Source organism: Bos indicus x Bos taurus, chromosome 21 (assembly GCF_003369695.1).
Source record: "Bos indicus x Bos taurus breed Angus x Brahman F1 hybrid chromosome 21, Bos_hybrid_MaternalHap_v2.0, whole genome shotgun sequence".
Lineage (NCBI taxonomy): Eukaryota > Metazoa > Chordata > Mammalia > Artiodactyla > Bovidae > Bos > Bos indicus x Bos taurus.
Genome location: NC_040096.1, coordinates 31,759,904 through 31,784,957, shown reverse-complemented (window position 1 = coordinate 31,784,957; position 25,054 = coordinate 31,759,904). Strand labels below are relative to the sequence as shown.

The 25,054-nt window shown below is 37.5% G+C and overlaps 1 protein-coding gene across 4 annotated transcripts in view; it reads left to right on the top strand.

Moving 5' to 3' along the window:
- Positions 1-25,054, top strand: part of SCAPER (S-phase cyclin A associated protein in the ER) — a 423,671-nt gene that overhangs the window by 289,242 nt on the left and 109,375 nt on the right. For all 4 annotated transcript variants that reach the window (XM_027521864.1, XM_027521861.1, XM_027521865.1 and 1 more), the window contains one exon: positions 4,535-4,658. In XM_027521864.1, the coding sequence (XP_027377665.1) occupies positions 4,535-4,658 (124 nt within the window). The remainder of the gene's footprint in view (positions 1-4,534; positions 4,659-25,054) is intronic.

Here is a 25,054-nt window from a genome sequence, read left to right as displayed (position 1 = left end):
AATATTTTTGTAATGCTGAAGTAGGAAGATTCTTCTAAGTCTGACACAGTATCCAGATATACGAAAGGGAAATTTTGACAGATTTTATCAAATAAAAATGAAACCATTCTTTATGACAAAAAGCAAAAAATATAGATAAGCAACAGACAGGAAAATTTATTTGCTGTATATGATGATAAAAGGTTCATATCAGACTTCCCTGGTGGTCCAGCGGTTAAGAATCTGCCTTGCAATGCAGGGGACATGGGTTCAGTCTCTCGTCGGGAGTTAAGACCTCACATGCCATGCCAGCACACTGCAAATACTAAGCCCGAGTGTAGCCTTTACTGACCCCACACTCTTCAGAGTCCACACACCACAACTTGAGAGTCTGTGCACCACCACAAAGATCCCGCGTACTGTAACGGAGACCTATTACAGCCAATAAACAAATAAAAAGGTTAATACCTTTGTTATTGGTAAAGTGCCTTATAAATCAATAAGAAAAAGACAACCCTCCATAGAAAAATGGGTAAAAGGTTCACAGTGATAATTAAAGAAAATATAAATGCACATTGCCAATAAGCACATGAAGTGAAAAGTCCTTAATCACACTAGCAATTAAAGAAATGCAACCTTTAACATTTTTAGCTGTCAGATGAGTAACAGATTTTAAAAATGAAAGTGTCTGATGTTAGTGAAAACATGGATGAACTTTTTCTGGGAGTATAAATTGATTTAAAATACTTTTTTTCTGGAAGGCAGTTTGAATTTTGCAATGTCTATCAAAAATCTTAAAGTAAATCTTCATATCCTTTGAACCACATTGTCATTACTGAACATTTACTCTCAGGAGGCAGAAGGATTTGCTCAGCACAGCTGTGGTGAACGTTGGCTGTGCAGTGAGCACCTCCTGTCCTTATGGAGTTCCCAGGCACAGTGTGGCCCTCCTCTGCAGTGCGTGAGCATACCAGTGTCCGCTTCCCAGTGCTCTTTGTGTCTAGGATATAAACTTGTGACCTAGGCTTCACCACCCAGCATAGCCACTCCAGACTTTTACTCTGAGGCTAATAAAGTAAGAAGCAAGGACATCCCAAACGCTATTCCTTTGACAGTTGCAGGCAGCTGCATCTGTTGTCCAAGGTCATAGTGTGAGTTCAAGCTGTGACATATGGTGCCCGGAGTTTTTTGTTTTGTTTTGTTTTGTTTTAGCGGATCAGGTTCCTGGTGTGTGATTTGGATATTGGTCCATGCAGTATAACTTTGATGCCTGTGTTTTCTAAATCCTATGATATACCCAAAGCTTGTCAGTTAATTTCCTTCCTGTTTAAATCAACCAGAGCTTTCTTCCCCTGGCTTGTAACTAAGAACTCTGACTATTAAAACAGGGTTGCCATTATGTTGAAAATTGGATACAATAGTAAGAAATTGATTGATGTAAAATTTTACATACACTGGATGATCCTCTTCCTTCTTTTAAAAGCTACAGTACTTCTTAGTTTAAGCAGTTTAATCAGAAAAGGAATTTAAAATAAGAAATTGGATGCTTACAAATCTGTTGGAAAAGGTTGCAGGCCTGTTTATTGACTCCAGAACAATACCAAACGTATCCACTGGGGGCACTGCTCCCTCTGAGGCCAAAAAAGGAAGGAAGGAAGAAGCTAATGCCACACACAACTTTCTCCCACACTCAGGAAACCACAATGGGTATTGGAAGCTGCAGATCAGAGATTAGGAAATCAAATAGTACAAGTTACCCCACTGGTTCTTGACACACAGAATCTGGAAAAGGGAGCCTGAGTCTACTGCAGGGAAGCCTCACATTTCCAAACCTTGCTTGATGACAGCCAACAGCAAAAGATGGCCTTGGCTCACTTCACCCTCCAAATCTCGTAAAGTACCATTTGTGTAGGGGGGAAAACTCTTGCATATGCACAGACTCCTGGAAGGATATGTGCACTAGTAACCGTGGTGATTTCTAAGGTAGGGAAATGAGGGGCTGAAGGACATAAGTAAGGGGGAGGCACTTTTCACCATGCTTCTTGGTTGTGTGTTGTGCTAAGGTCATCACTCCTAGTCAGAAAGGTACCAAGTTCATCGTATTGGTGTTAAAGCGCAGGAGTGTTTCCTGTACTCCAAGGGCACACACCCCCAGGCCTCTGAGGAGTATTTCAAGGCTCTTTGAGAGGAGAACAGAGTAGGTCTCTGGGTCTACTTCTACTTCAGTCAGAGCAACTCTGATTTTATCTGTTCTTTGGTTTAAGCTTCTGAAAAAGATTTCGTTAGCTGTTAAGCTTCTGAGTAAGAAAGTAAGAAAGCTGCTTTTGTAAAAAATTGAAGACTGGTGTTATGGAAGAATATTAAATATCATGGAGAAATATTCATTTTACACATATTAACTAAGTGAATATTTCTGAGACGAGAAGACTGGAAGTACAAGTACCAAATCACCTCTTCATAGTTTTTTACTGTTTATTTGTGCTCTCTTTCTCACAGTTATTACAATTATCTTTAAAATTATTTTTATAATCACAATTACATGTTATTTTTTTACCTGAAAAGAAAAGCACTCTTGCCAAATCTAAATGTGTTAGCTAATAAATGAAATAGTGCTGAATGGCATTTGTGGGGGATTTGTTAGGTAGAACCTCCAACTGATGTGTCGTAAATGAGTTACACGTAGGCCAGGATTTCCTGTACAATCCTCAGGGGTTAAGTCAGGCTGGAGCTGAGCCTCCTCCTGCTCCCTTCAACTTAGAGTCCTTTCATTGTTCATGCCAGTATTCCATGTAAAAATTTACGAAGCATGGTGCTTTATTATTCTGGAAATTACAGGTTTCATAGCATGCTTTAATTTGATTTGATTTTTAACTGTTTTAATTGTGACTTATTCATAACAAGAATAATAAGATTAATAACTCTAATGAACCTATCATTATGAATTATTTAACCACGTGCCAGACACCATCCTAAGTACTTTGCATCTATTATTTCATTTAATTCTGATGATGACCATGTGAAGGTTAGGTATTATTATCTCAGTTTTACAGATAAGAAATTGGATGCTAAGATATAAATGAGTAACTTGCTAAAACCTCAAATGACAGAACTAGGTTTCTAACCTAGTATCTTATTCCAGTATCTTTCCTCTTAACCAACATACTCTAATGCTCAAGTTTCAGGAACCTATCAATTATGTTGAAGCAAGTACCACTATATCAGACAAACAGATGATTACAACAGGGGCTGTCTTTACCATCTTTCTCCCACTAGAGCATCAGCTCCATGAGAACAGAGAGCTTGTCTGTCTTGTCTACCTAGCACAATGCCTGAAAAATCATAGGGAATTACATATTTGTTGAACAAATGAATACTTACATGTTGATTCTTAGACTCATGCTTCTCAACTCTGCCTGTACATCAGAATTGCTCATAGAGCTTTTGAAACATGCTGAATGTCTAGAGCCCTCCCATTCCCACTAGCATCTCCAGGGGAGGAATTCAGGCAAGTCTGTATCTTTAAAGATATACAGGTGATGCTAGTGCTCTGTCAAACTCTAGAGCCCCTATTCCAGAGCAGTGGTCTGGAATTTTGTTTAAAAAAAGTGAAATTCATTAAAACACAAATTGCTGGACCCCACCCCCAAAGTTTCTAGTGTTTAGTAGATCTGGGGTGAAGTCTGAGAATTTGCATTTCTGCAAGTTTCCAGGTGATATTGATGCTACCGGTCTATGGTTCACACGTAAAGAATTATTGTTTTAGAGGATTGGTTGTAAGGGACTAAATCAAAACATTTGTACATAGGACTTAAGCAGGGGATTTAGTGAGGCCAGAATCAACATTGATCACTCAGGCAGTGCAGGTTAATTACAGTTTTCAAAGCACTCACAAGAATGCCCATTGAATTTGTTGCTCCAAAAATTCCTTTGAAAAATGGGATATAATTTTTTAATCCCAAGGGACAAGGAAAAAAAACACATTTCTTTGATGGGTTTGACCCGAGACTGTTCACTCTGTAGGTCCTCCCCTGCTGAGGCACTCTGGGTCTGTCCATACAATCTCTGAGCAGGTGTGGCCTCACTCCCCAGACCTCTGCAGTTCTTGTCTCACAAGGGAAAACCTGTAGTTTCTCTTCGTGTGTTCTCCTTTCCTTCATTATCTGCCCTTGTCAACCAGGAGACCTGGCAACAGGAGGTTTGGCACACTCTTTTTTCCAGATACTGTTAAAAAATTCTAGATCCCAAAATTCCTGGGTAACATCTAATCTTAGATTATTAGGACATTGTCAGTAGATGGGTAAGTACATTTCCATTGCCTGCTGCTGCATTAATAAGAGGCAAGAATTCCTTTCTAATGAACACTAGGCTGTGGATAAAAATTAAAAGCTTTTATGTCTAGCTGATGGACCTTGCACCTAGTAATATTTGGGTTGGTTTTTTAAGAGTGATTTCTATCCCATGCCTGCTGCTTTTATACCATTCATTTTGTGTATTTCACATTGTTTAGAGAAGAACTGCACAAGTTTTATAAATGGTGTTTTTCTCCTTGTGTTAGGTCTCTTTGCAATGCAATCAATGTTTACAACCTCACCTGCAATAACTGTTCAGAAAACTGCACTGATGTTCTGTTTAGTAACAAGATTACCTTCTTAATGGACCTCCTCATACACCAGTTGACGGTATGTAATATTATTGCTTTGAATTAGAAGCAGTTAAGATTTGAAAAATATCCCCTATGGAGAAAACTAAAAGAAGCCATCTTATTTATTCTCCAGATTGAAAAAAAAGTGAAGATGATTGGGAGAGTAAAATAGGAACTGGCAGAAAAACCTCTTCATTTGAAAATCTTATAATGCATTCTCCTAAGTCCCAGTGTTTGATGGATAATGTACCTGTAGCACTTGCCGAGATCACAGATTTCCATGGTTAGACTGGGACTTTGGAATGAGTTAGGCTCAAAGCCGTATCTCTGAGGTCATAGAAACTAGTGCTGTACAAGGGAAGAAAGTCTCATAACCTCTCTTGCCAGCTCAGTTTAAAGGGTCAGTTTGTGTTTAACTTGGTAAGAAACATAAAGAAAGGGAAGTAATGCCTCAGTGATGAGGCAGGGTGAATGGTGGGAGAAGATATTAAAGAAAATGGATTTTTTTTTAAAAGGTCAATTTAAGACGGACTTTTTGAGGGCTCTTGATGTATTTTTTGAAGCAAGAAATTCCTCTGTCACAAAGGGGCAAACCTGTTATACTTTTGAAATAGGAGCAAGCAGCCAATTGTAGCCTTAAATTTTCCTTCAGTCCACAGATGTTGAAAGAGGTAAGCTCAGGATAATATCCAAAGGTTTAGGTCTGTCAACTGCAGCCTCCAGAACACAGCCCTGGGACCAGAAGTTTCCTGGTGAAGTTTCTGAGCCCCTGAGGTATTGGCACAAAATCACTCTCAAGCTGCAAGTTTATAACACAGGAGATTTATTTTTCAGAACCGATTTATTTTACTCAGCACGTAGTTCTAATAGCTTTTCCCTAAACTGTGAGCCTTTTGCTCTCTTTCCTTCTCCATCTGGTTAATTTCTACATCCTGAGACCTTTACTAAGACATAATGGCACTTTCTTCATGAAACCTTCCCCAGCCTGACCCTCTCCCCAAGTCCAGGTTAGGTGTTCTTATATGCTCCGGTACATTAGGTCATTCATAGGATTAATCACATTGAATGTAATCAGCTGCTTACTTGTCCATTTCCCCAACTAGCCATAAAATCAATGAGGACAGGAGGTGATTCATCACTTTCTCCAAAATCCTAAAACAGGGCCTGACACAGTAGGTTCAGCACATTGTTGATGAATATATAAGTAAACAAATGGATTCCCATATGTTTCAAGCTGAAAATCAGAAAGGAAATGATGAGGCTCTTACCTGCTCTTCTCATGACAAAGAGAAGGGACAGCAGTGAGAAAGGACAAAAACACAGACCTAGAACAATGCAGTGCAATAAGGGTTGTTTATGATGACACTGAGTCATCACTTGAGGGCTAAGTTATATATGGTTTATCTATAAAATAAGGCATTGAAATACAGGTAATGGATTTTAGCAAAAATTTCTATCAGAAATATTTCAAAGCCAGGGACAAGGAGAAAGACTTAGCATTTGTTGTATGACCTTATGTCCCAGGCATTTTAATATATTTTGCCTCATTTCATTTTTAAAACAAAGTCAGTGTTAGTATACTGCTTTACAGGTGAAGAAACTTGAGTCTGAGAAAGGTTGACTTGCCCAGGGCTACATGGATAGTCATGGAGTCAAGAGCCCAAGCTAGGTCTGTCAAACCCCAGTCGAGGGACATTCTGCACAAAAATTGACTCATTTTTCAAAAGTGTCAGTGTCATGAAAGACATAGAAAAGTTGAAGAACTGTCACAGATTGGAGGAATCTAAGGAGATCTGACAATGAAATGTAACGTGGGATCCTAGATTAGAAAAAGGATGTTCGTGAGAAAACCTGAAACTTCAAATAAGGTCTGTAGAATAGTTAATTTTATTGGCTCAATGTTGATTTCTTGCTTTCAGTAATTATACCGTGGTTTTTCAAAATGTTAGCAGTAGGGATACGGATGAAGGGAACTCTACTATTTTTGCAGCATATCCTGTTTTAAAGTCTTCTTGCTTATTCCTTCACATTTCAAAGCCATTCTCTTCTGTTACTTTACCCTGTTCAAAGTATATAATTTCTATGGTTCCATTACCAATTTTAAATTATTTCAAAATAAGAAGTGGGAAAAAAAAAAAAAAACCCATGCTCTCCAACTATTCCATGCCGCATTATCTGAAAGAATTTACTGTGTGAAACCTGTTCTTATATTGGTAATGGAAGAAGATACATAAATGTACTTTGAACAGAACAAGCAACAAAAGGGAATGGTGTTTGAAATGTGAAGGAATGAGCAAGAAGACTTACAGACAAGATCTTCCATCCTAGCTCTTCATTCTTTTCTGATCAAAACCTGTTCTCATCATATAAGGTAGTTTGTTTATTCTCTCACTTAATAATTATAAGTGCCTACTATTTCCAGTTGCAGAGAAGTGTAGGGTATGATCCTGAGCATCCAGGAAATTCCTGCTTTGGAGTAGGAACAGATATGTAGGTTGCACATAAAAATGGTGTGATGTCAGCCTGTACAGAGTATGGTGAAGCACAGAGAAAGGAGGTCGGTAGCCTCTGCCCGGGACATCACAAAGCTAGACCGTAGCTCCTCATAATAGCTTTCATTTATTAAGTGCCTACCATGTGCCAGGAGCTTGTAAGTAGCTTGATCCTTTCCCTCTACTTTGAAAGCCCCAGTTTCCTTTGAATAATATTCCCTTACTTGTGACCTCAAGATTTCTTAACACTCGGAAAGCTTTTAATCTCCCAACCAATGAATTTCACCGCATTCTATGTTTATTTTGTTCAGTTTAGAACTTGAATCCTGGGACATTAGTTTGTCAAACACATTTTATCCCTCCTTCCCTTAAACGTGGCACTTCCTGGTCTTTACTGTTCTTTTTGGCTTTTTATTCTCTGTCAATTCTAATACTGCTGTGATGGAGTTTGTGATAATTGAAAGAGGTGGGTATATTTTCTAAGTTGGAGAGGTAGAGGTGGTGGTGGTTATTTTTACATTTCTGGAAATCACTTGTGAATTTACATTTTTATTGCTACCTTGTTTTGATGTACGTGTAACTGAAATATGGATCACTAACTTGTAAGTACCCTTTCAGCAAAGGGTAGGAAACTGTCATCACACATTTTCCAGAAGGATTATAAAGAAGCATAAAAGAAGTTAATTAATTAAGATCTGATGGAATTTATATGACAACTGATTATAGGGCAGGTCAGCCTTTCTTCAGCAAACTGAGATGGTTTAGGAGGCTTTTCTCCCCTAATCTAGCTGTTTGGAGTTTGTTTTAGCATTCTTGTACTGCATCTCAATTATGTGCAAAGTGTTGTACAGATGCCAGGATTACAGAGGTGAATTGGACACAGTTCCTTCATTCTAGAAGCCCACGGTTGAAGAATGAGCAACTTGCATACATTAATATTAAAGAAAAGCTGTGAGAAGTTCTGTAACATAATCAGAGCTACAGAGTAGTGCATACAGCCTAGAAAAGTACCTGGCACATAAGGAAATGCCTGCTAAATATTTGATGAATGAGTGAATGAGTTCTAACTTGGAGTATTGGAGACTTTCAGGGAGAATTTGGATTTGCCTATGCCTTGAAGGGTAGAAATTCTACAATTGTGGATTATGATTTTTACAAAAGCCAAATTAGCATGGGTGGCACTGAAAAAGTATGTGTTTTTTCTTGCAGTATAGATTCAAAGTAGGATTTTTAGGATAAGGTCTTGAGGAATTTATTTGGAGCCCTATAAATACAGTACATTTAGATAGGCATTATCTTCAAAAAGTATGAAAACTTTAAACTATGTTAAAGCAGATTTCAATAACTGAGTGTTAAGAATCTTCTCTGTGCCTGAATCATTAACTGCAGAGGAAAGTGTAATATCAAGGCCTCTACCTTCAAAATGTCTCCTTAAGGAGACTACACATGACCATTAGAAGGCAATAAAAAGACCAGTGAAAAAGAGCAAACTGGCAAAATAGATAGTCCCAGTTCTCATTCCCAAAGAAACACTTAGCAACTATATACAAACTAAAATACCGTATAAACTCGATGATATAAATCAAAGCAAGATCCTCTATGACCCACCTCCTAGAGTAAAGGAAATAAAAACAAAATAAACAACTGGGACCTGATTAAACTTGAAAGCTTTTGCACAGCAAAGGAAACCAAAAGCAAGGTGAAAAGACAACCCTCAGAATTGGAGAAAATAATAGCAAAGGAAACAACTGACAAAGGATTAATTTCCAAAATATACAAGTAGCTCATGCAATTCAATACCAGAAAAGCAAGCAACCCAATCAAAAAGTGGGAAAAAGACCTAAACAGACATTTCTCCAAAGAAGACATACAGATGGCTAAAAAACACATGAAAAGATGCTCAACATCACTCATTATTAGAGAAATGCAAATCAAAACTGCAATGAGATATCACCTCACACCAGTGAGAATGACCATCATCAAAAAGTCTACAAACAATAAATGCTGGAGAGTGTGTGGAGAAAAGGGACCACTCTTGCTCTGTTGCTGGGAATGTAAACTGATACAGCCACTATGGAAGACGGTATAGAGCTTCCTTAAGAAACTAGGAATAAAACCACCATACGACCCAGCAATCCCACTCTTAAGCATATACCCTGAGGAAACCAAAATTGAAAAAGACACGTATCCCATTGTTCATTGCAGCACTATTTGCAATAGCTAGAACATGGAAGCAACCTAGAAGTCCATCAACAGATGAATGGATAAAAAAGTTGTGGTACATACACACAATGGAATATTACTCAGCCACAAAGAGGAACACATTTGAGTCAGTTCTAATGAGGTAAATAAACCTGGAACCTATTATACAGAGTGAAGTAAGTCAGAAAGAGAAAGATAAATATCACATTCTAATGCATATATATATATATATATATGTATATATATATGGAATCTAGAAAAATGGTACTGACAGGGCAGCAATGGAGAAACAGACATAGAGAATAGACTTATGGACATGGGGAGAGGGGAGGAGAGGGTGAGATGTATGGAAAGAGTAGTATGGAAACTTACATTACCATATGTGAAATAGATAGCCAACAGGAATTTGCTGTATGGCTCAGGAAACTCAAATACAGGCTCTGTATCAACCTAGAGGGATGGGATGGGGAGCGATATGGGAGGGAGGTTCAAAAGGGAGTGGATATATGTATACCTGTGACTGATTCATGTTGAGGTTTGACAGAAAACAACAAAATTCTGTGAAGCAATTATCCTTCAATAAAAAATAAATTAATTTAAAAAAATATCATTATGAGAACTCCAGAAAACAGTTTAGATATTACAATACACAAAGTGATCTCAAGGCCAGGAACAGCCACACTGGTGTGAGTAAGAAAAACTAATTTGCTTTACTCACAATCTCTCCTCTCTCGAGTTGGCACAGCTTGGCATTGGAAGATGATACCCCAGCTCATGGTTCTCTGCTTTAAAGGGAGAGGAGTTGAGTGTGAGTCCAGCATTCTGGCTTTTTGGAGGGCTGCCCAAGGGACTTGTATCTGCCTCACCTGACTCATGGCACTGCCAGGAAGCTGGGATACTTTGAATGCCTGGCAGCCCTTGAGAACAGCAGAAAGCAGGGCAGCTTACTACTGAGAATCAGAGAACCTGCAGTGCTACAGACAGACACTAGAGGGAGCAAGAGATTACGATCTCTTCAGAAAGAAGCCAGCCAGGCCTTCTAATTAAGAAATTGCACATGCAGGCCCAGAGAAGTCCTGCCCCCTATAAAAATGCTTCATAGAACCTCTGACTCCCTAGTCAAGGGAACTGGTGTCTTCCCCCTTTACAAAGCCACTATGTACAGTCTAAAAGTGATACCTATTTTTTCAAATGTGCAGATTCCAACACAAAGTTACAAGACACACAAAGAAAAAGGGAAGCATGGCCCCTACAAAGAACAAGATAAATCTTCAACCAACCCTAAAGAAGCAGGTATATGAATAACGTGACAAATATTCAAAATAATTATTCTAGAGATATTCTGTGAACTCAGAAAAATGATATATGAACAAAATGAAAATTAAAAAGAGATAGAAAATATAAAAAGAACCAAATAGAAGTTTTAGAGCTAAAGAATAAATTATTGAACTGAAAAAACTAGAGGAATTCAAGATCAGCCTTGATCAAACAGAAGAAAGAATCATTGAACTAAAAGATAGGTGATTTGAAATTATCTAATCGAGAATAAAAATAAAAAGGAATGAAAAAAAGCCCGAGGGACTTACGCTGTACTGTAAAGTAGACCAAGATGTATATTATGGTGGTCACAAAAGGAGAAAGAGACAGAGACAATGGGGCAGAAAACTTATTTAAATAAATAATGACCTAAAATTTCCCAGTCTAGTGAAGGAAAGGGAATCCAATTTCAACAAGTCCAACAGGTCCTAACTTTGGTGAACCCAAGAAATCTCACATAGACACATTATAATCAATTATCAGAAGTCAAAAATAGAATTTTGTATGCAGCAAAAGGAAATCAGCTTGTCACATGCAGAAGAACTCTCATAAAACAGTGTATTTCACACCAGAAGACCTACAGTCCAGAAGGGAGTGGGATGTTATAGTCAAAATGATAAAAGAAAAAAAAATGCCAACCAAGAACACTACATCCAGCAAAACTATCCTTCAAAAAATGAAAGAGAAATAAAAACTTTCCCAGATAAACAAAAGCTAAGGAAATTCATCACCACTACTAGACCTACTTGATAAGAAATTCTCAAAGGAGCCCTGAAAGTAGGAGGAAAAAAAAAAAGACACTAAAGAGCAGCATGGAAGCATGTGATAGTATAAAGCTCACTGATAAATGTGAACATAAAGACAAATACTGGGGGCTGTAATACTGTAAAGTGAAAGGAAAGTGAAGTCGCTCAGTCGTGTCCGACTCTTTGTGACCCCATGGACTGTAGCCCACCAGGCTCTTCCGTCCATGGGATTTTCCAGGCAAGAGTACTGGGGTGGGTTGCCATTTCCTTCTCCAGGAGATCTTCCCAACCCAGGGATTGAACCTGAATCTCCTGCATTGTAGGCAGACGCTTTACCATCTGGGAAGTAATACTGTGATGGGGGGTTAAATCAGTGTTAATCCTGACACAGAAATTAAAAGACCAAACTGTTAAAATAGCCATAAGTATAAAAGTATGTTAATGGATACATGATTTAAAGTATGTACTTTGCGACATGAAAAACATAATATATTGAGGGGAGAGAAGTAAAAGTATAACATATTTGTATGTGATTGATATTAAGTTATCAGGTTGAAATAGATTATTATAAATGGCAACCACAGGGAAAAACACCTATAGAAGATACTCAGAAGAAAATGAGAAAGGAATCAAAGCATGTTACTACAAAGGAAGATGGCAGAAGAAGAATGAGGGGCAAAATAACCGTATAAGACATAAAATAATTGACAAAATGGCAATAGGTATTCCTTCTCTATCAGTAATTACTTTCAATGTAAGTGGTTTACTCTCCAATAAAAAGGCACACACTGGCTGAATGGATAAAAACACAAGATCTGACTATCTTTTGTCAACAACAGACTTACTTTAAATTTAAGGACACACATAAGCTGAAAGTGAAAGAATTGAAAACGATAATTCATGCAAATGGTAACGACAAGAGAACAGAGGTAGCCATCCCTATATCAGACAAAATAGACTTAAAAGTCAAAACTCTCAGAAGAGATAAAGAAGAACATTATATAGTAATAAAAGGTCAATTTTTAAGGAAGGTGTAACAATTGTAAATACACATGCACCCATCAGAGCACTCAAATATAAGAAGCAAGTATAGAGGAACTGAAGAAAGAAGATGACAATAGCTCAGTTAAAGTAGATTTCAATACCCCACTTTCAATAATGCATAAACATCTAGAAAGCAAACCATTAAGTAAACAGAGGATTTGAACAGTGTTGTAGGCTGCATGGACCTAATACACATATATAAAATATTCTACCCACCGGCAGAATACACATTTTCTCAAGCACACATGGAACATTTTTCAGGATGGATCACACATTAGGTCACAAAACAAGTAAATGAATTTAAGATGACAGGTGTATTTTCTGACCACAATGGAATGAAAATAGAAATTAATAACAGAAGGAAAACTGGAAAATTCACAAACATATGGAAATTAAACAACTTGATAAAAAAACAGTGGATGAAAGAAGAAATTAAAAGAGAAACTAAATAGTATCTTTAAGACAAATTAAAATATGGCATACAAAAACTTATGGAGTGCTGTAAAAGCAGTGCTGAGAGGAAAGTTCATAGCAATAAATACCTGAATTAAAAAGGAAGAAAATCAGAATCCAACAACACATTAAAAAGATCATACACCATGACCAAGTGGGCTTTATCCCAGGGATGCAAGGATTCTTCAATATCCACAAATCAATCAATGTAATACACCACATTAACAAATTGAAAAATAAAAAACATATGATTATCTCAATAGATGCAGAGAAAGCCTTTGACAAAATTCAACATCCACTTATAATAAAAACTCTCCAGAAAGCAGGAATAGAAGGAACATACCTCAACATAATAAAAGCTATATATGACAAACCCACAGCAAACATCCTCAATGGTGAAAAATTGAAAGCATTTCCTCTAAAGTCAGGAACAAGACAAGGGTGCCCACTTTCACCATTACTATTCAACATAGTTTTGGAAGTTTTGGCCACAGCAGTCAGAGCAGAAAAAGAAATAAAAGGAATCCAAATTGGAAAAGAAGAAGTAAAACTCTCACTGTTTGCAGATGACATGATCCTCTACATAGAAAACCCTAAAGACTCCACCAGAAAATTACTAGAACTAATCAATGATTATAGTAAAGTTGCAGGATATAAAATCAACACACAGAAATCCCTTGCATTCCTATACACTAATAATGAGAAAACAGAAAGAGACATTAAGGAAACAATTCCATTCACCATTGCAACGGAAAGAATAAAATACTTAGGAATATATCTACCTAAAGAAACTAAAGACCTATATATAGAAAACTATAAAACACTGGTGAAAGAAATCAAAGAGGACACTAATAGATGGAGAAATATACCATGTTCATGGATTGGAAGAATCAATATAGTGAAAATGAGTATACTACCCAAAGCAATTTATAGATTCAATGCAATCCCTATCAAGCTACCAATGGTATTCTTCACAGAGCTAGAACAAATAATTTCACAATTTGTATGGAAATACAAAAAACCTCAAATAGCCAAAGCTATCTTGAGAAAGAAGAATGGAACTGGAGGAATCAACCTACCTGACTTCAGGCTGTATTACAAAGCCACAGTTATCAAGACAGTATGGTACTGGCACAAAGACAGAAATATTGATCAATGGAACAAAATAGAAAGCCCAGAGGTAAATCCACGCACATATGGACACCTTATCTTTGACAAAGGAGGCAAGAATATACAATGGATTAAAGACAATCTCTTTAACAAGTGGTGCTAGGAAAACTGGTCAACCACTTGTAAAAGAATGAAACTAGAACACTTTCTAACACCATACACAAAAATAAACTCAAAATGGATTAAAGATCTCAACGTAAGACCAGAAACTATAAAACTCCTAGAGGAGAACATAGGCAAAACACTCTCTGACATACATCACAGCAGGATCCTCTATGACCCACCTCCCAGAATATTGGAAATAAAAGCAAAAATAAACAAATGGGACCTAATTAAACTTAAAAGCTTCTGCACAACAAAGGAAACTATTAGCAAGGTGAAAAGGCAGCCTTCAGAATGGGAGAAAATAATAGCAAATGAAGCAACTGACAAACAACTAATCTCAAAAATATACAAGCAACTCAGCTCAACTCCAGAAAAATAAATGACCCAATCAAAAAATGGGCCAAAGAACTAAATAGACATTTCTCCAAAGAAGACATACAGATGGCTAACAAACACATGAAAAGATGCTCAGCACCACTCATTATCAGAGAAATGCAAATCAAAACCACTATGAGGTACCATTTCACGCCAGTCAGAATGGCTGCAGTCCAAAAGTCTACAAGCAATAAATGCTAGAGAGGGTGTGGAGAAAAGGGAACTCTCTTACACTGTTGGTGGGAATGCAAACTAGTACAGCCACTATGGAGAACAGTGTGGAGATTCCTTAAAAAACTGGAAATAGAACTGCCTTATGATCCAGCAATCCCACTGCTGGGCATACACACTGAGGAAACCAGAAGGGAAAGAGACACATGTACCCCAATGTTCATCACAGCACTGTGTATAATAGCCAGGACATGGAAGCAACCTGGATGTCCATCAGCAGATGAATGGATAAGAAAGCAGTGGTACATATACACAATGGAGTATTACTCAGCCATTAAAAAGAATACATTTGAATCAGTTCTAATGAGATGGATGAAACTGGAACCTATTATACAGAGTGAAGTAAGCCAGAAAGAAAAACACCAATACAGTATACTAACGCATATATATGGAATTTAGAAAGATGGTAACAATAACCCTGTATACGAGACAGCAAAAGAGACACTGATGTATAGATCAGTCTTAAGGACTCTGTGGGAGAGGGAGAGGGTGGGGAGATTTGGGAGAATGACATTGAAACATGTATAATATCATGTATGAAACGAGTCGCCAGTCCAGGTTCGATGCACGATAGTTGATGCTTGGGGCTGGTGCACTGGGACGACCCAGAGGGAAGGTATGGGGAGGGAAGAGGGAGGAGGGTTCAGGATGGGGAACACATGTATACCTGTGGCAGATTCATTTCGATATTTGGCAAAACTAATACAATATTGTAAAGTTTAAAAATAAAATAAAATTTAAATTAAAAAAAAAGAAAAAGGAAGAAAGATCTCAATCAATTTAACTTTATACCTCAAGAAACTAGAGAAAGAAAAACTAAGCCCAGAGTTAGCAGAAAAAAGAAATAATTAAAGATTAGAACAAACTGTCATAAAAACAGACACATAGACCAATAGAACAGAATAGAGAGCTTGGAAGTAAACCTACAAATACACAGCCAACTAAGATTTGACAAGACATAAAAAATATGAAAAGGAAAAGGTGGTCTCTTTAATAAATACTGTTGGATAATCTTCAGTAAACTCTATTGGGAAATGGTGGCTATCCACATGCAAAATAATGAAGTTGGACTCTATCTTACACCATACACAAAACTTAACTGCAAATGGACTTACAACTTACATGTAAAACCTGAACCCATAAAGCTCCTAGAAGAAACATGAGTAAAGCTCCTTGACATTGCTCCTGGCAGTGATTTTTTTTTTTTATGATATGAGAAAGCACAACAAAAGCAAAAATAAACAAATGGCACTACATTAAACTAAAAGGCTTCTGTACAGCAAAGGAAATAGTCAACAAAATGAAAAGGCAAACTGCAGAAGAGGAGAATATATTTGAAAATTATATATCTGATGAAGGGTTAATGACTTAAATACATAAATATAAAAATCAGAAACACAGAAAGTAACAAGTATTGGCAAGAGTTTGGAGAAATGGGAACTCTTGTTTCCTGGTGGAAATCTGAAGTGGTGCACCTACTTTGGAAAACAATAATGACAGTTCCCCAAGAAATTAAAAATATAACTACCATATGAGATTTCTTCTTGGTATTTACCTAAAAAGTTGAAGTCAGAACCTCTGAGATCCTTGCACTCTCATGTTCCCTGTACCATTATTCATAATAACCAAGAGGGGGAGAGAACTGAAATGTCCATTGGTAGTTGAATAAAGAAAAATGCATGTGTGCATACACTGGAATATTATTCAGCCATAAAAAAGAAATCCTTCCATACGTGACAACATGGATAAACCTTGTGAAATAAGCCAGTCACAGAAGGGTACATACTGCATGATTTCACTATCTAGTCAGGCTCACTAAACTGAAAGTTAAGAGCTAGGATGAGGGCAAATGGAAAGTTGCTGTTCAGTGAGTATTGAGTTTCACTTATGCAAGATGAAAAAGTTCTAGAGATCTGATTTACAACCATGTGCATGTAGATAGACTATGAAATATACTTAAAATTGTTAGATGATAAATCTATGTTACATGTTTATTACCACCAAAAAAAGACAAGTATGAGTACTGCTGAGTACTGTGAAAATAGATTGATTGACTTTTAATGCGGACAAATTCTACATAGTCCATATTACAGATTGGTAAATGGAGTTATGGCAAAGAGGTCATACAACTACCTAGTGATAGACTCATGACCTGAATGCAGGTCTCCTGAGTTCTTGTCCAGGACATTCCCTTCCTATAACCTAAATTGATGTGTCCTCACATTATTGAGTTGACAAATGAGATAAAGTAATATTTTTGTGACTTTAATTTTATCCATGTTTCATATTTTCACCTGGGTAATATATACTGAAGAAGCATTTAATTTAAAGATTTATAATTTCTTGATGTTTCATTGCACTTTAAAAAGGCATTCAATATTTTATTAGCATTCTTATTTTTAATTCATAGTGACCTGCTCCTCATGGAATATTTAAAGAATACTCTTATAAATTGTGTGTATATATTTTCTGGAGCCAAAGAAACTGTTAATTGAAAAGTGATGTACAAACCTTAAATAATTGATATGATACTGTTGGATCAAAGAGACTGTTGCTGAGCACTGCAGAAGATGACAAGAAAGCCCTGTATACTAACAAAGAAAATATAAGTGCAACCTTACAGCAAGGGGATTGTTTTTCACTGAGTCTGGTGCAGAGCCATACGGATGCCTATTTTCATTATAGCAGCAAAGGCCTGGAATTGGTCCTTCACCACATTCTCTTCTTTGTACCAAGGAGCCAGAACATGGACTTCATAGTTAATTACATGGGAATAGAAATCCTTCAGCTCTCCACAAGTAACACTGGTCTTCCGGACGCCACTTGCCTCTTGTTTCTCCTTTCTCCACTTGCTCAACATGTCAAGGGCACCCTACCCATTTCTTCATCAATAATGTGAATTCTGTTTCTCATATACTATATATATATTTTATATATACATATATATATATTTATTGATACAGAGTGTATCAGAACCAGAGAGGAGGCTTTCATAATATCTAGTCTGGTCTAGTCCTCCTTGTCTTACAAATGAGGACAATGGAACTCAAAAAAAGAGAAGGATGGGAAATGTGTGGGCTGGGTATTTGCCAAAAATTTCACAGCCTGTTTCCAGTAGAATTGGGATACAAATTCAGGTCTCCTAAATCCCAACCTAACTTTTTCCCACTATATTACATGGCACACTGCTCCTTTAAGTCTGGTGAGAACAGTTAAAGGATACTGCGACTGGTATAGAACTTTACCCTTAAAGCTATATCCAAAATTGATCTAGTGAGAGAACATGGGTCAAATTATAACTCTTAAGTGCCATTCTACTGCAGTCATATGAAATCATATCATCATCATCATTATTACTGTCACCTATAATCACGGAGGAATTGACACATCCAGCATCATAGTGGAGATTTTATCACACTGTTTTCAGATGGTGGGTAAAGCAAACACAATGGTTAAATATGTACAAAACTGAAGAAAGCAATTAGCAAACTTTATACACATAGATAGAACCATATGTGAAACATTAGAGAATATAAATTTTTTATAAATACACATGGGAAATTTACAAGAATTGACTATGCGCTAGGCCATAAAGCAAGTCTTAACATGCTTGAAAGAATCCATATCATACAAATGGTCCAGTTTTGCTTCCAATATTATTGAATAAGCTCCTACCAGAGTGACCCTTCTGCAGATGGCAGGAGGTATAAAGTATGAAAAAAACCTACTTGAAGGTGCTACAGACCTATCAAGAGCAGACAGATTCTGGTCGGAATAGACACTTGGAAGAAGGGAGCAGCATTGAGTAAGTTTCCTGGTTTTATGGCATGAGGGCAGTACCGCATGGGATGGCTAAAACTACCATAGAAAATCCACAGTCTTTCTGGCCTGAAGAACCAGAAGACAGAATTTGGGGCAAAGGTAACTGTGAGAATGTAGGGATGACATTCAAAAAGGAGATAACCAGAAAGGAGGATTCCCTAAATTATTTATAAATATCTGAATGACCCTGGTACCATATGTTTGTGGGACACTCCAAGTACTTCAGCTAAAGACAAACTGAACTGAGATTTCAACTGCTATCCATGAATAAAGTTTTGCAGTTGAATCCAGCAAAATCATATGCTTGCTTCTTTTTAAAAAATCAAACTGAAAAATATAACAAGTCAAAAATTCACTGAATGAATTAATAAATGATAATGATGAAAAACAGAAAAATAACATGAGACAAACACCCACAGTAATACTTATTGCAGGAGAGAATCATCAATGGATGCAAAAACTAGTGAGTAAAAGTATAATTAGGAAAAGGATATTTTTTAAGTTTCAGAATAACTTTGAATTACAGAGAAGGAAAATAGAAAATTTGCAATGAAGAAACTTGGCAGATTCTACCTTAACTGTGTGATCAAAACTAACATCACTAAAAACAATATATCAACATCATTTACCCTCTAATATCATATTCTTAGAAGCTCACACTGTCATTCTGTGACATTTGATACTTTTGCAAAATACGTCATCTAAATATGAGAAAATATCAAATAGTTCCAAATTGAAGATGGTCTACAAGATAGCTGATTAAATCAAAAGATTGAAGAAATCATAGAGACTAGAGAGATGTGAGGAGAAGGCAATGGCAACCTACTCCAGTACTCTTGCCTGGAAAATCCCATGGACGGAGGAGCCTGGTAGGCTGCAGTCCATGGGGTCGCACAGAGTCGGACACGACTGAAGCGACTTAGCAGCAGCAGAGAGATGTGACAACTAAATTCAATATGGGATTCTTGATGGGATCATGAAGCCAAAAAAAAAAAAAAGGACTTTAGTGAGAAAAACTGGGAAAAGTCTAATGAAGTCTATAGATTAGCTCATTGTTTTATATCAATGTTAATTTTCTGCTTTTAGTATTTGTGCTGTAATTATGTAGGGTGTTAACATTAGGGAAGACTGGGAGAGGTGTAAAATTATTTACAAAATAAGTATAAATTAAAAAAAAAAAAAAAACAGTTCACTGGTGGACGTAACAGAGTGGAAGTAACAGAGGAAAGATTATTGAACTTTAAGTTATATGAATAGGAATTAACCAGTCTGATGAGTGTGTGTGGTGGAGAGATTGAGAGAACAAAATCAAACAAAAAGGAACAGAACCTTAGGGAATTGTGGGCTAGTATTAAACGGTGTAATATGTATATTGGATATACAGAAGAACAAAGAATGAAGCATTAAAATATTTTTGAAAGAATAATGTCTAAGTTTTTTCCAAATTTGATGAAAGTCATAAATATACAGATTCAATAAGTTCACCAACCCCCCAAAAGGATAAATACAAAGATAATCATGTCAAATTACAAAAAACAAGTATAATAATAAGAGAAAATGTTGAAAGGTGCCACATTGCATACAGACAAATAATGATTCAGGTAATGCCTGACATCTGTCTCACCAGAGGCCAGAAGACAGTGAGCATTTTTTTTATATAAATTTATTTATTTTAATTGGAGGTTAATTACTTTACAATATTGTATTGGTTTTGCCATACATCAACATGAATCCGCCACAGGTATACACGTGTTCCCCATCCTGAACCCCCCTCCCTCCTCCCTCCCCATACCATCCCTCTGGGTCATCTCATTTTTAAAATGCTAATAATTAGAAAAGAAAAATTCAATCCATAATTTCTATATCCAGCACACAAAAAAATGCTTCAAGAATAAAGGTGAAATAAATACAGTTGAAATTTGGAAATATATGCCTTAGACAATTAGATGACAAAAGGTTGTACTATAGAAATGATAAAGTTCTTCAAACTGAAGAAAAATGACACCCAATGAAAATGACCATCTTTAGGAAGGAATGAAGAACTCTGGAAATGAAGATGTGTTCTTTGTTTTTCTAACAAAACTTTTAAATATACATGATGGTTTGAACAAAATTTTTAGTACTGTTGTTGTTTAGCTGCTCAGTTTTGTCTGATTCTTTACCACCCCATGGACTGTAGCCCACTAGGCTCCTCTGTCTATGGGATTTCCAAGGCAGGAATACTGAAGTGGGTTGCCATTTCCTTCTTCAAGGGATCTTTCCAACCCAGGGATCAAACACATGTCTCCTGCTTAGCAGGCAGATTATAATACGTTTAGGTGTACTGCATATGATGCATAGTATAACTATAATATAAAGGATGGAGAAATTCAGATTTAAACTGAATAAAAAATTCAGACTTAAACTGAAGAGGTAGGGAAAACCACTAGACCATTCAGGTATGACCAATAGATTAAGGGATTAGATCTGATAGACAGATGCCTGAAGAACTATGGACAGAGGTTCGTGACATTGTACAGGAGAAGGTGACCAAGACCATCCCTAAGAAAAAGAAATGCAAAATGGTTGTCTGAGGAGGACTTACAAATAGCTGAGAAAAAGAGAGAAGTAAAGGCAAAGGAGGAAAGGAAAGATATACCCATCTGAATGATGTAGAGTTCCAAGAATAGATAGCAGAGATAAGAAAGGCTTGCTCAGTGATCAGTGCAAAGAAATAGAGAAAAACAATAGAATGGGACTGATCTGATCTGATCTGATCTGATACTACATTCTTTCTCATTGTATTACATCAGAGGGTACATTATGTGAATTTGTGTTTATCATTGGTGATAATATGTTTGATCACTTGGTTAAGGCAGAGTCTTCTGGATTTCCCTGTTTAAAAGTACCTTTTTCCTTTTATAATTAGTAAGCAGTCTGTGGGGTGATAGGGTAACTCCATGAGAATTCTTTCTCCCAGCAGACTTTATCATTAGTTTTAGTATTCATTGATTCTTACCTGAAACAGTTCAGTTATTACTGTAGTGATTGTAAAATGGCAACTTTTATTTCTGTCATACTTTATATATTTATTAATTGACTTTTTCTCTAAAGAAGACATTTTGAACACATACACACACACAAAAACAAAACAATAGAATGGGAAAGACTAGAGTTCTCTTCAAGAAAATGAGAGATACCAAGGGAACATTTCATGCAATGATGGGCACAATAAAGGACAGAAATGGTATGGACCTAACAGAAGCAAAAGATATTAAGAGGAGGTGGCAAGAATACACAGAAGAACTATACAAAAATATCTTAATGACCCAGATAACCACGATGATGTGATCACTCACCTAGAGCCAGACATCTTGGAGTGTGAAGTCAAGTGGACCTTACTAGTGGAGGTAATGGAATTCCAGCTGAGCTGTTTCAAATACTAAAAGATGATGCTGTGAGAGTGCTGCACTCAATATGCCAGCAAATTTGGAAAACTCAGCAGGGGCCACAGGACTGGAAAAGGTCAGTTCTTATTGTAATCGCAAAGAAAGGCAATGTCAAAGAATGTTCAAACTACCATACAATTGCACTCATTTCACATGCTAGCAAAGTAATGCTCAAAATTCTCCAAGCGAGGCTTCAATAGTACATGAACCATCAACTTTCAGATGTTCAAGCAGGATTTAGAAAAGGCAGAGGAACCAAGAGATCAAATTGCCAGCATCCACTGGATCACTGAAAAAGCAAGAGAGTTCCAGAAAAACATCTACTTTTGCTTTATTGACTACACCAAAACCTCTGACTATATGGATCACAACAAACTGTGAAAAATTATTAAAAAGACGAGAATACCAAACCACCTTACCTGCCTCCTGAGAAGTCTGTATGCAGGTCAAGAAGTAACAGAGAACAAACATGGAACAATGGACTGGTTCCAAATTGGGGGAGGAGTACATCAAGGATGTATATTGTCACCCTGCTTATTTAACTTATATACAGAATACATCATGAGAAATATCAGGCTGGATGAAGCACAAGCTGGAATCAGATTGCCGGGAGAAACATCAATAACCTCAGATATGCAGGTGACACCACCCTTATGGCGAAAAGTGAAGAGTAACTAAAGAACCTCTTGTTAAAGGTGAAAGAGAAGAGTGAAAAAGCTAGCTTAAAACTCCACTTTCAAAAAACGAAGATCATGGCATCTGGTCCCATCACCCCATGGCAAATAGATGAGGAAACAATGGAAACAGAGACAGACTTTATTTTCTTGGGCTCCAAAATCACTGCAGATGGTGACTGCAGCCATGAAATTAAAAGATGCTTCCTGCTTGGAAGAAAACCTATGACCTACCTAGACAGCATATTAAAAAGCAGAGACATTACTCTGCTGACAAAGGTCCATCTAGTCAAAGCTCTGGTTTTTCCAGTTGTCCTGTATGGATCTGAGAGTTGGACAATAAAGAAGGCTGAGTGCCAATGAATTGATGCTTTTGAACTGTGGTGTTAGAAAATACTCTTGAGAGTCCCTTGGACGGCCAGGAGATTCAACCAGTCAATCCTAAAGGAAATCAGTCCTGAATATTCAATGGAAGGACTGATGCTGAAACTGAAGCTCCTGTACTTTGGCCACCTGATGGGAAGAGCCAACTCATTGGAAAAAACCCCAATGCTGGGAAAGATTGAAGGCAGGAGGAGAAGGGGACTGCAGAGGATGAGATGGTTGGATGGCATCACTGACTCAATGGACATTTGAGCAATCTCTGGGAGATAGTGAAGGACAGGGAAACCTGGCGTGCTGCAGGGCATCTCAAAGAGTTGGACATGACTGAGCGACTGAACAACAACAATATAGTTGAAACATGTTTTTAAATGCCTGGAGAGAAATTTTTAAAACATCATTAAACAGGGTGACAGCTACTCAGTGTATACTTTGTGCCAACTTGAACGCACTGTATTGTCATCTAACATAAAGACTCAGGAAAATGGGTGATCTCAGTGCTCAGACTGGAACCTGTAGTGTTCTGGGTGTCCTATAATAGAAGGTTCTAGCTGCAGGGAGAAAACTAGTGCAGATGAAAAGCACAGAGACCGTCACCAACAATTGCAAGGGAATAGTCCTGTTTCTTTGCATCTATCAAGTCTAGATGGGCTTCCCAGGTGGCTCAGTGGTAAAGAATCTGCCTGCCAATGCAGGAGACATGGATTTGATCCCTGGGCTGGGAAGATCCCCTGGAGAAGGAAATGGCAACCTACTCCAGTATTTTTGCCTGGGAAATTCCATGGACAGAGGAGCCTGGCAGGCTACAGTCCACGGGGTCACAAAAGAGTTGGGCAGGACTGAGCGACTAAGCAAGAACATCAAGTCTAGGTACAGTCTTGGTAGTTTTTGTTTGTGAGGAGGAAGAGAAGCCTGAAATAAACCTAGCGAAGGTGAGAACCATACACATGCACATTTGTACACATACTCAGAAAGCAGAGAGAAAATGGAAGAATCTAAAAGGAAGGCAAGTGGGACCCAAGAAGAGAAGGAAATGGAAACAGGAGATCTAGGGAAGGGGATATAGAATGGAGGAAAAAGGAGACAGCTAGTGGGTCAGGTGTAGAGGGTGAGCAGAAATTATAAATAGAAGAGTGAATACAGAGAAACTGTTGGGGCCTTTCTCAGCACCCTGTAATAATTCAGTCTCTCTTCTGTCTTCTTGAAGCTTACATCCCTACCTACATCTTCATGTTTGTTCTTAGACACAGTAGGGCACCAAGCAGAAGGCCTTCTGGCTCTTCTAGTAAGTGAAGGAGAACAGGAATACTGACATTAAAATGGCCATACACACAGCTAAGTTCCTGTTTCTCTGCCCTTTCCCAGTCCTCTTGGGGTTTTATGAGATGTTGGAAATAGACTAAAAGCATTCTTTATGTTTGGCCTCTGCTTTTGCTTACTTCATTCTCACCTGTGAAAGCAGTCTGTTCGGAGAGAAAAAAGCAGTAATATTAGGTCTCATTAACACCTCTGACTGCAGCAAATGAGAGTCTTAAAGTTGACTACACTTCAGTATGTAGTTTTGTTTCTTGAATGATAACTTGCTTTCTCTTGAATCTTGACAATATAATTGAACAAATCCTGATGCTTTTAAAAGTGTGGTTGAAGTTTAGCAGTTTCTTAGAAACATACTAGCCCTATGAGTGCATGCTAAGTCACTCCAGTCGTGTCCGACTCTATGAGCCTATGGACTCTAGCTCTCCAGGCTTCTGTGTTCACAGGATTCTCCAGGCCAAGAATCCTGGAGTGGGTTGCCATGACCTCCTTCAGGGGATCTTCCCAACCCAGGGATTGAACCCATGTCTCTTATGTCTCCTCATTGGCAGACGCGTTCTTTACCACTAGTACCACGTGGGAAGCCCCACGTACCAGCAGTGTCTCTCCTTGCTATTTACCCAAGAAAAACGAAAACACTTCTTCACAAAAACAGCTTGTTCAAGAATGACATTAGCAA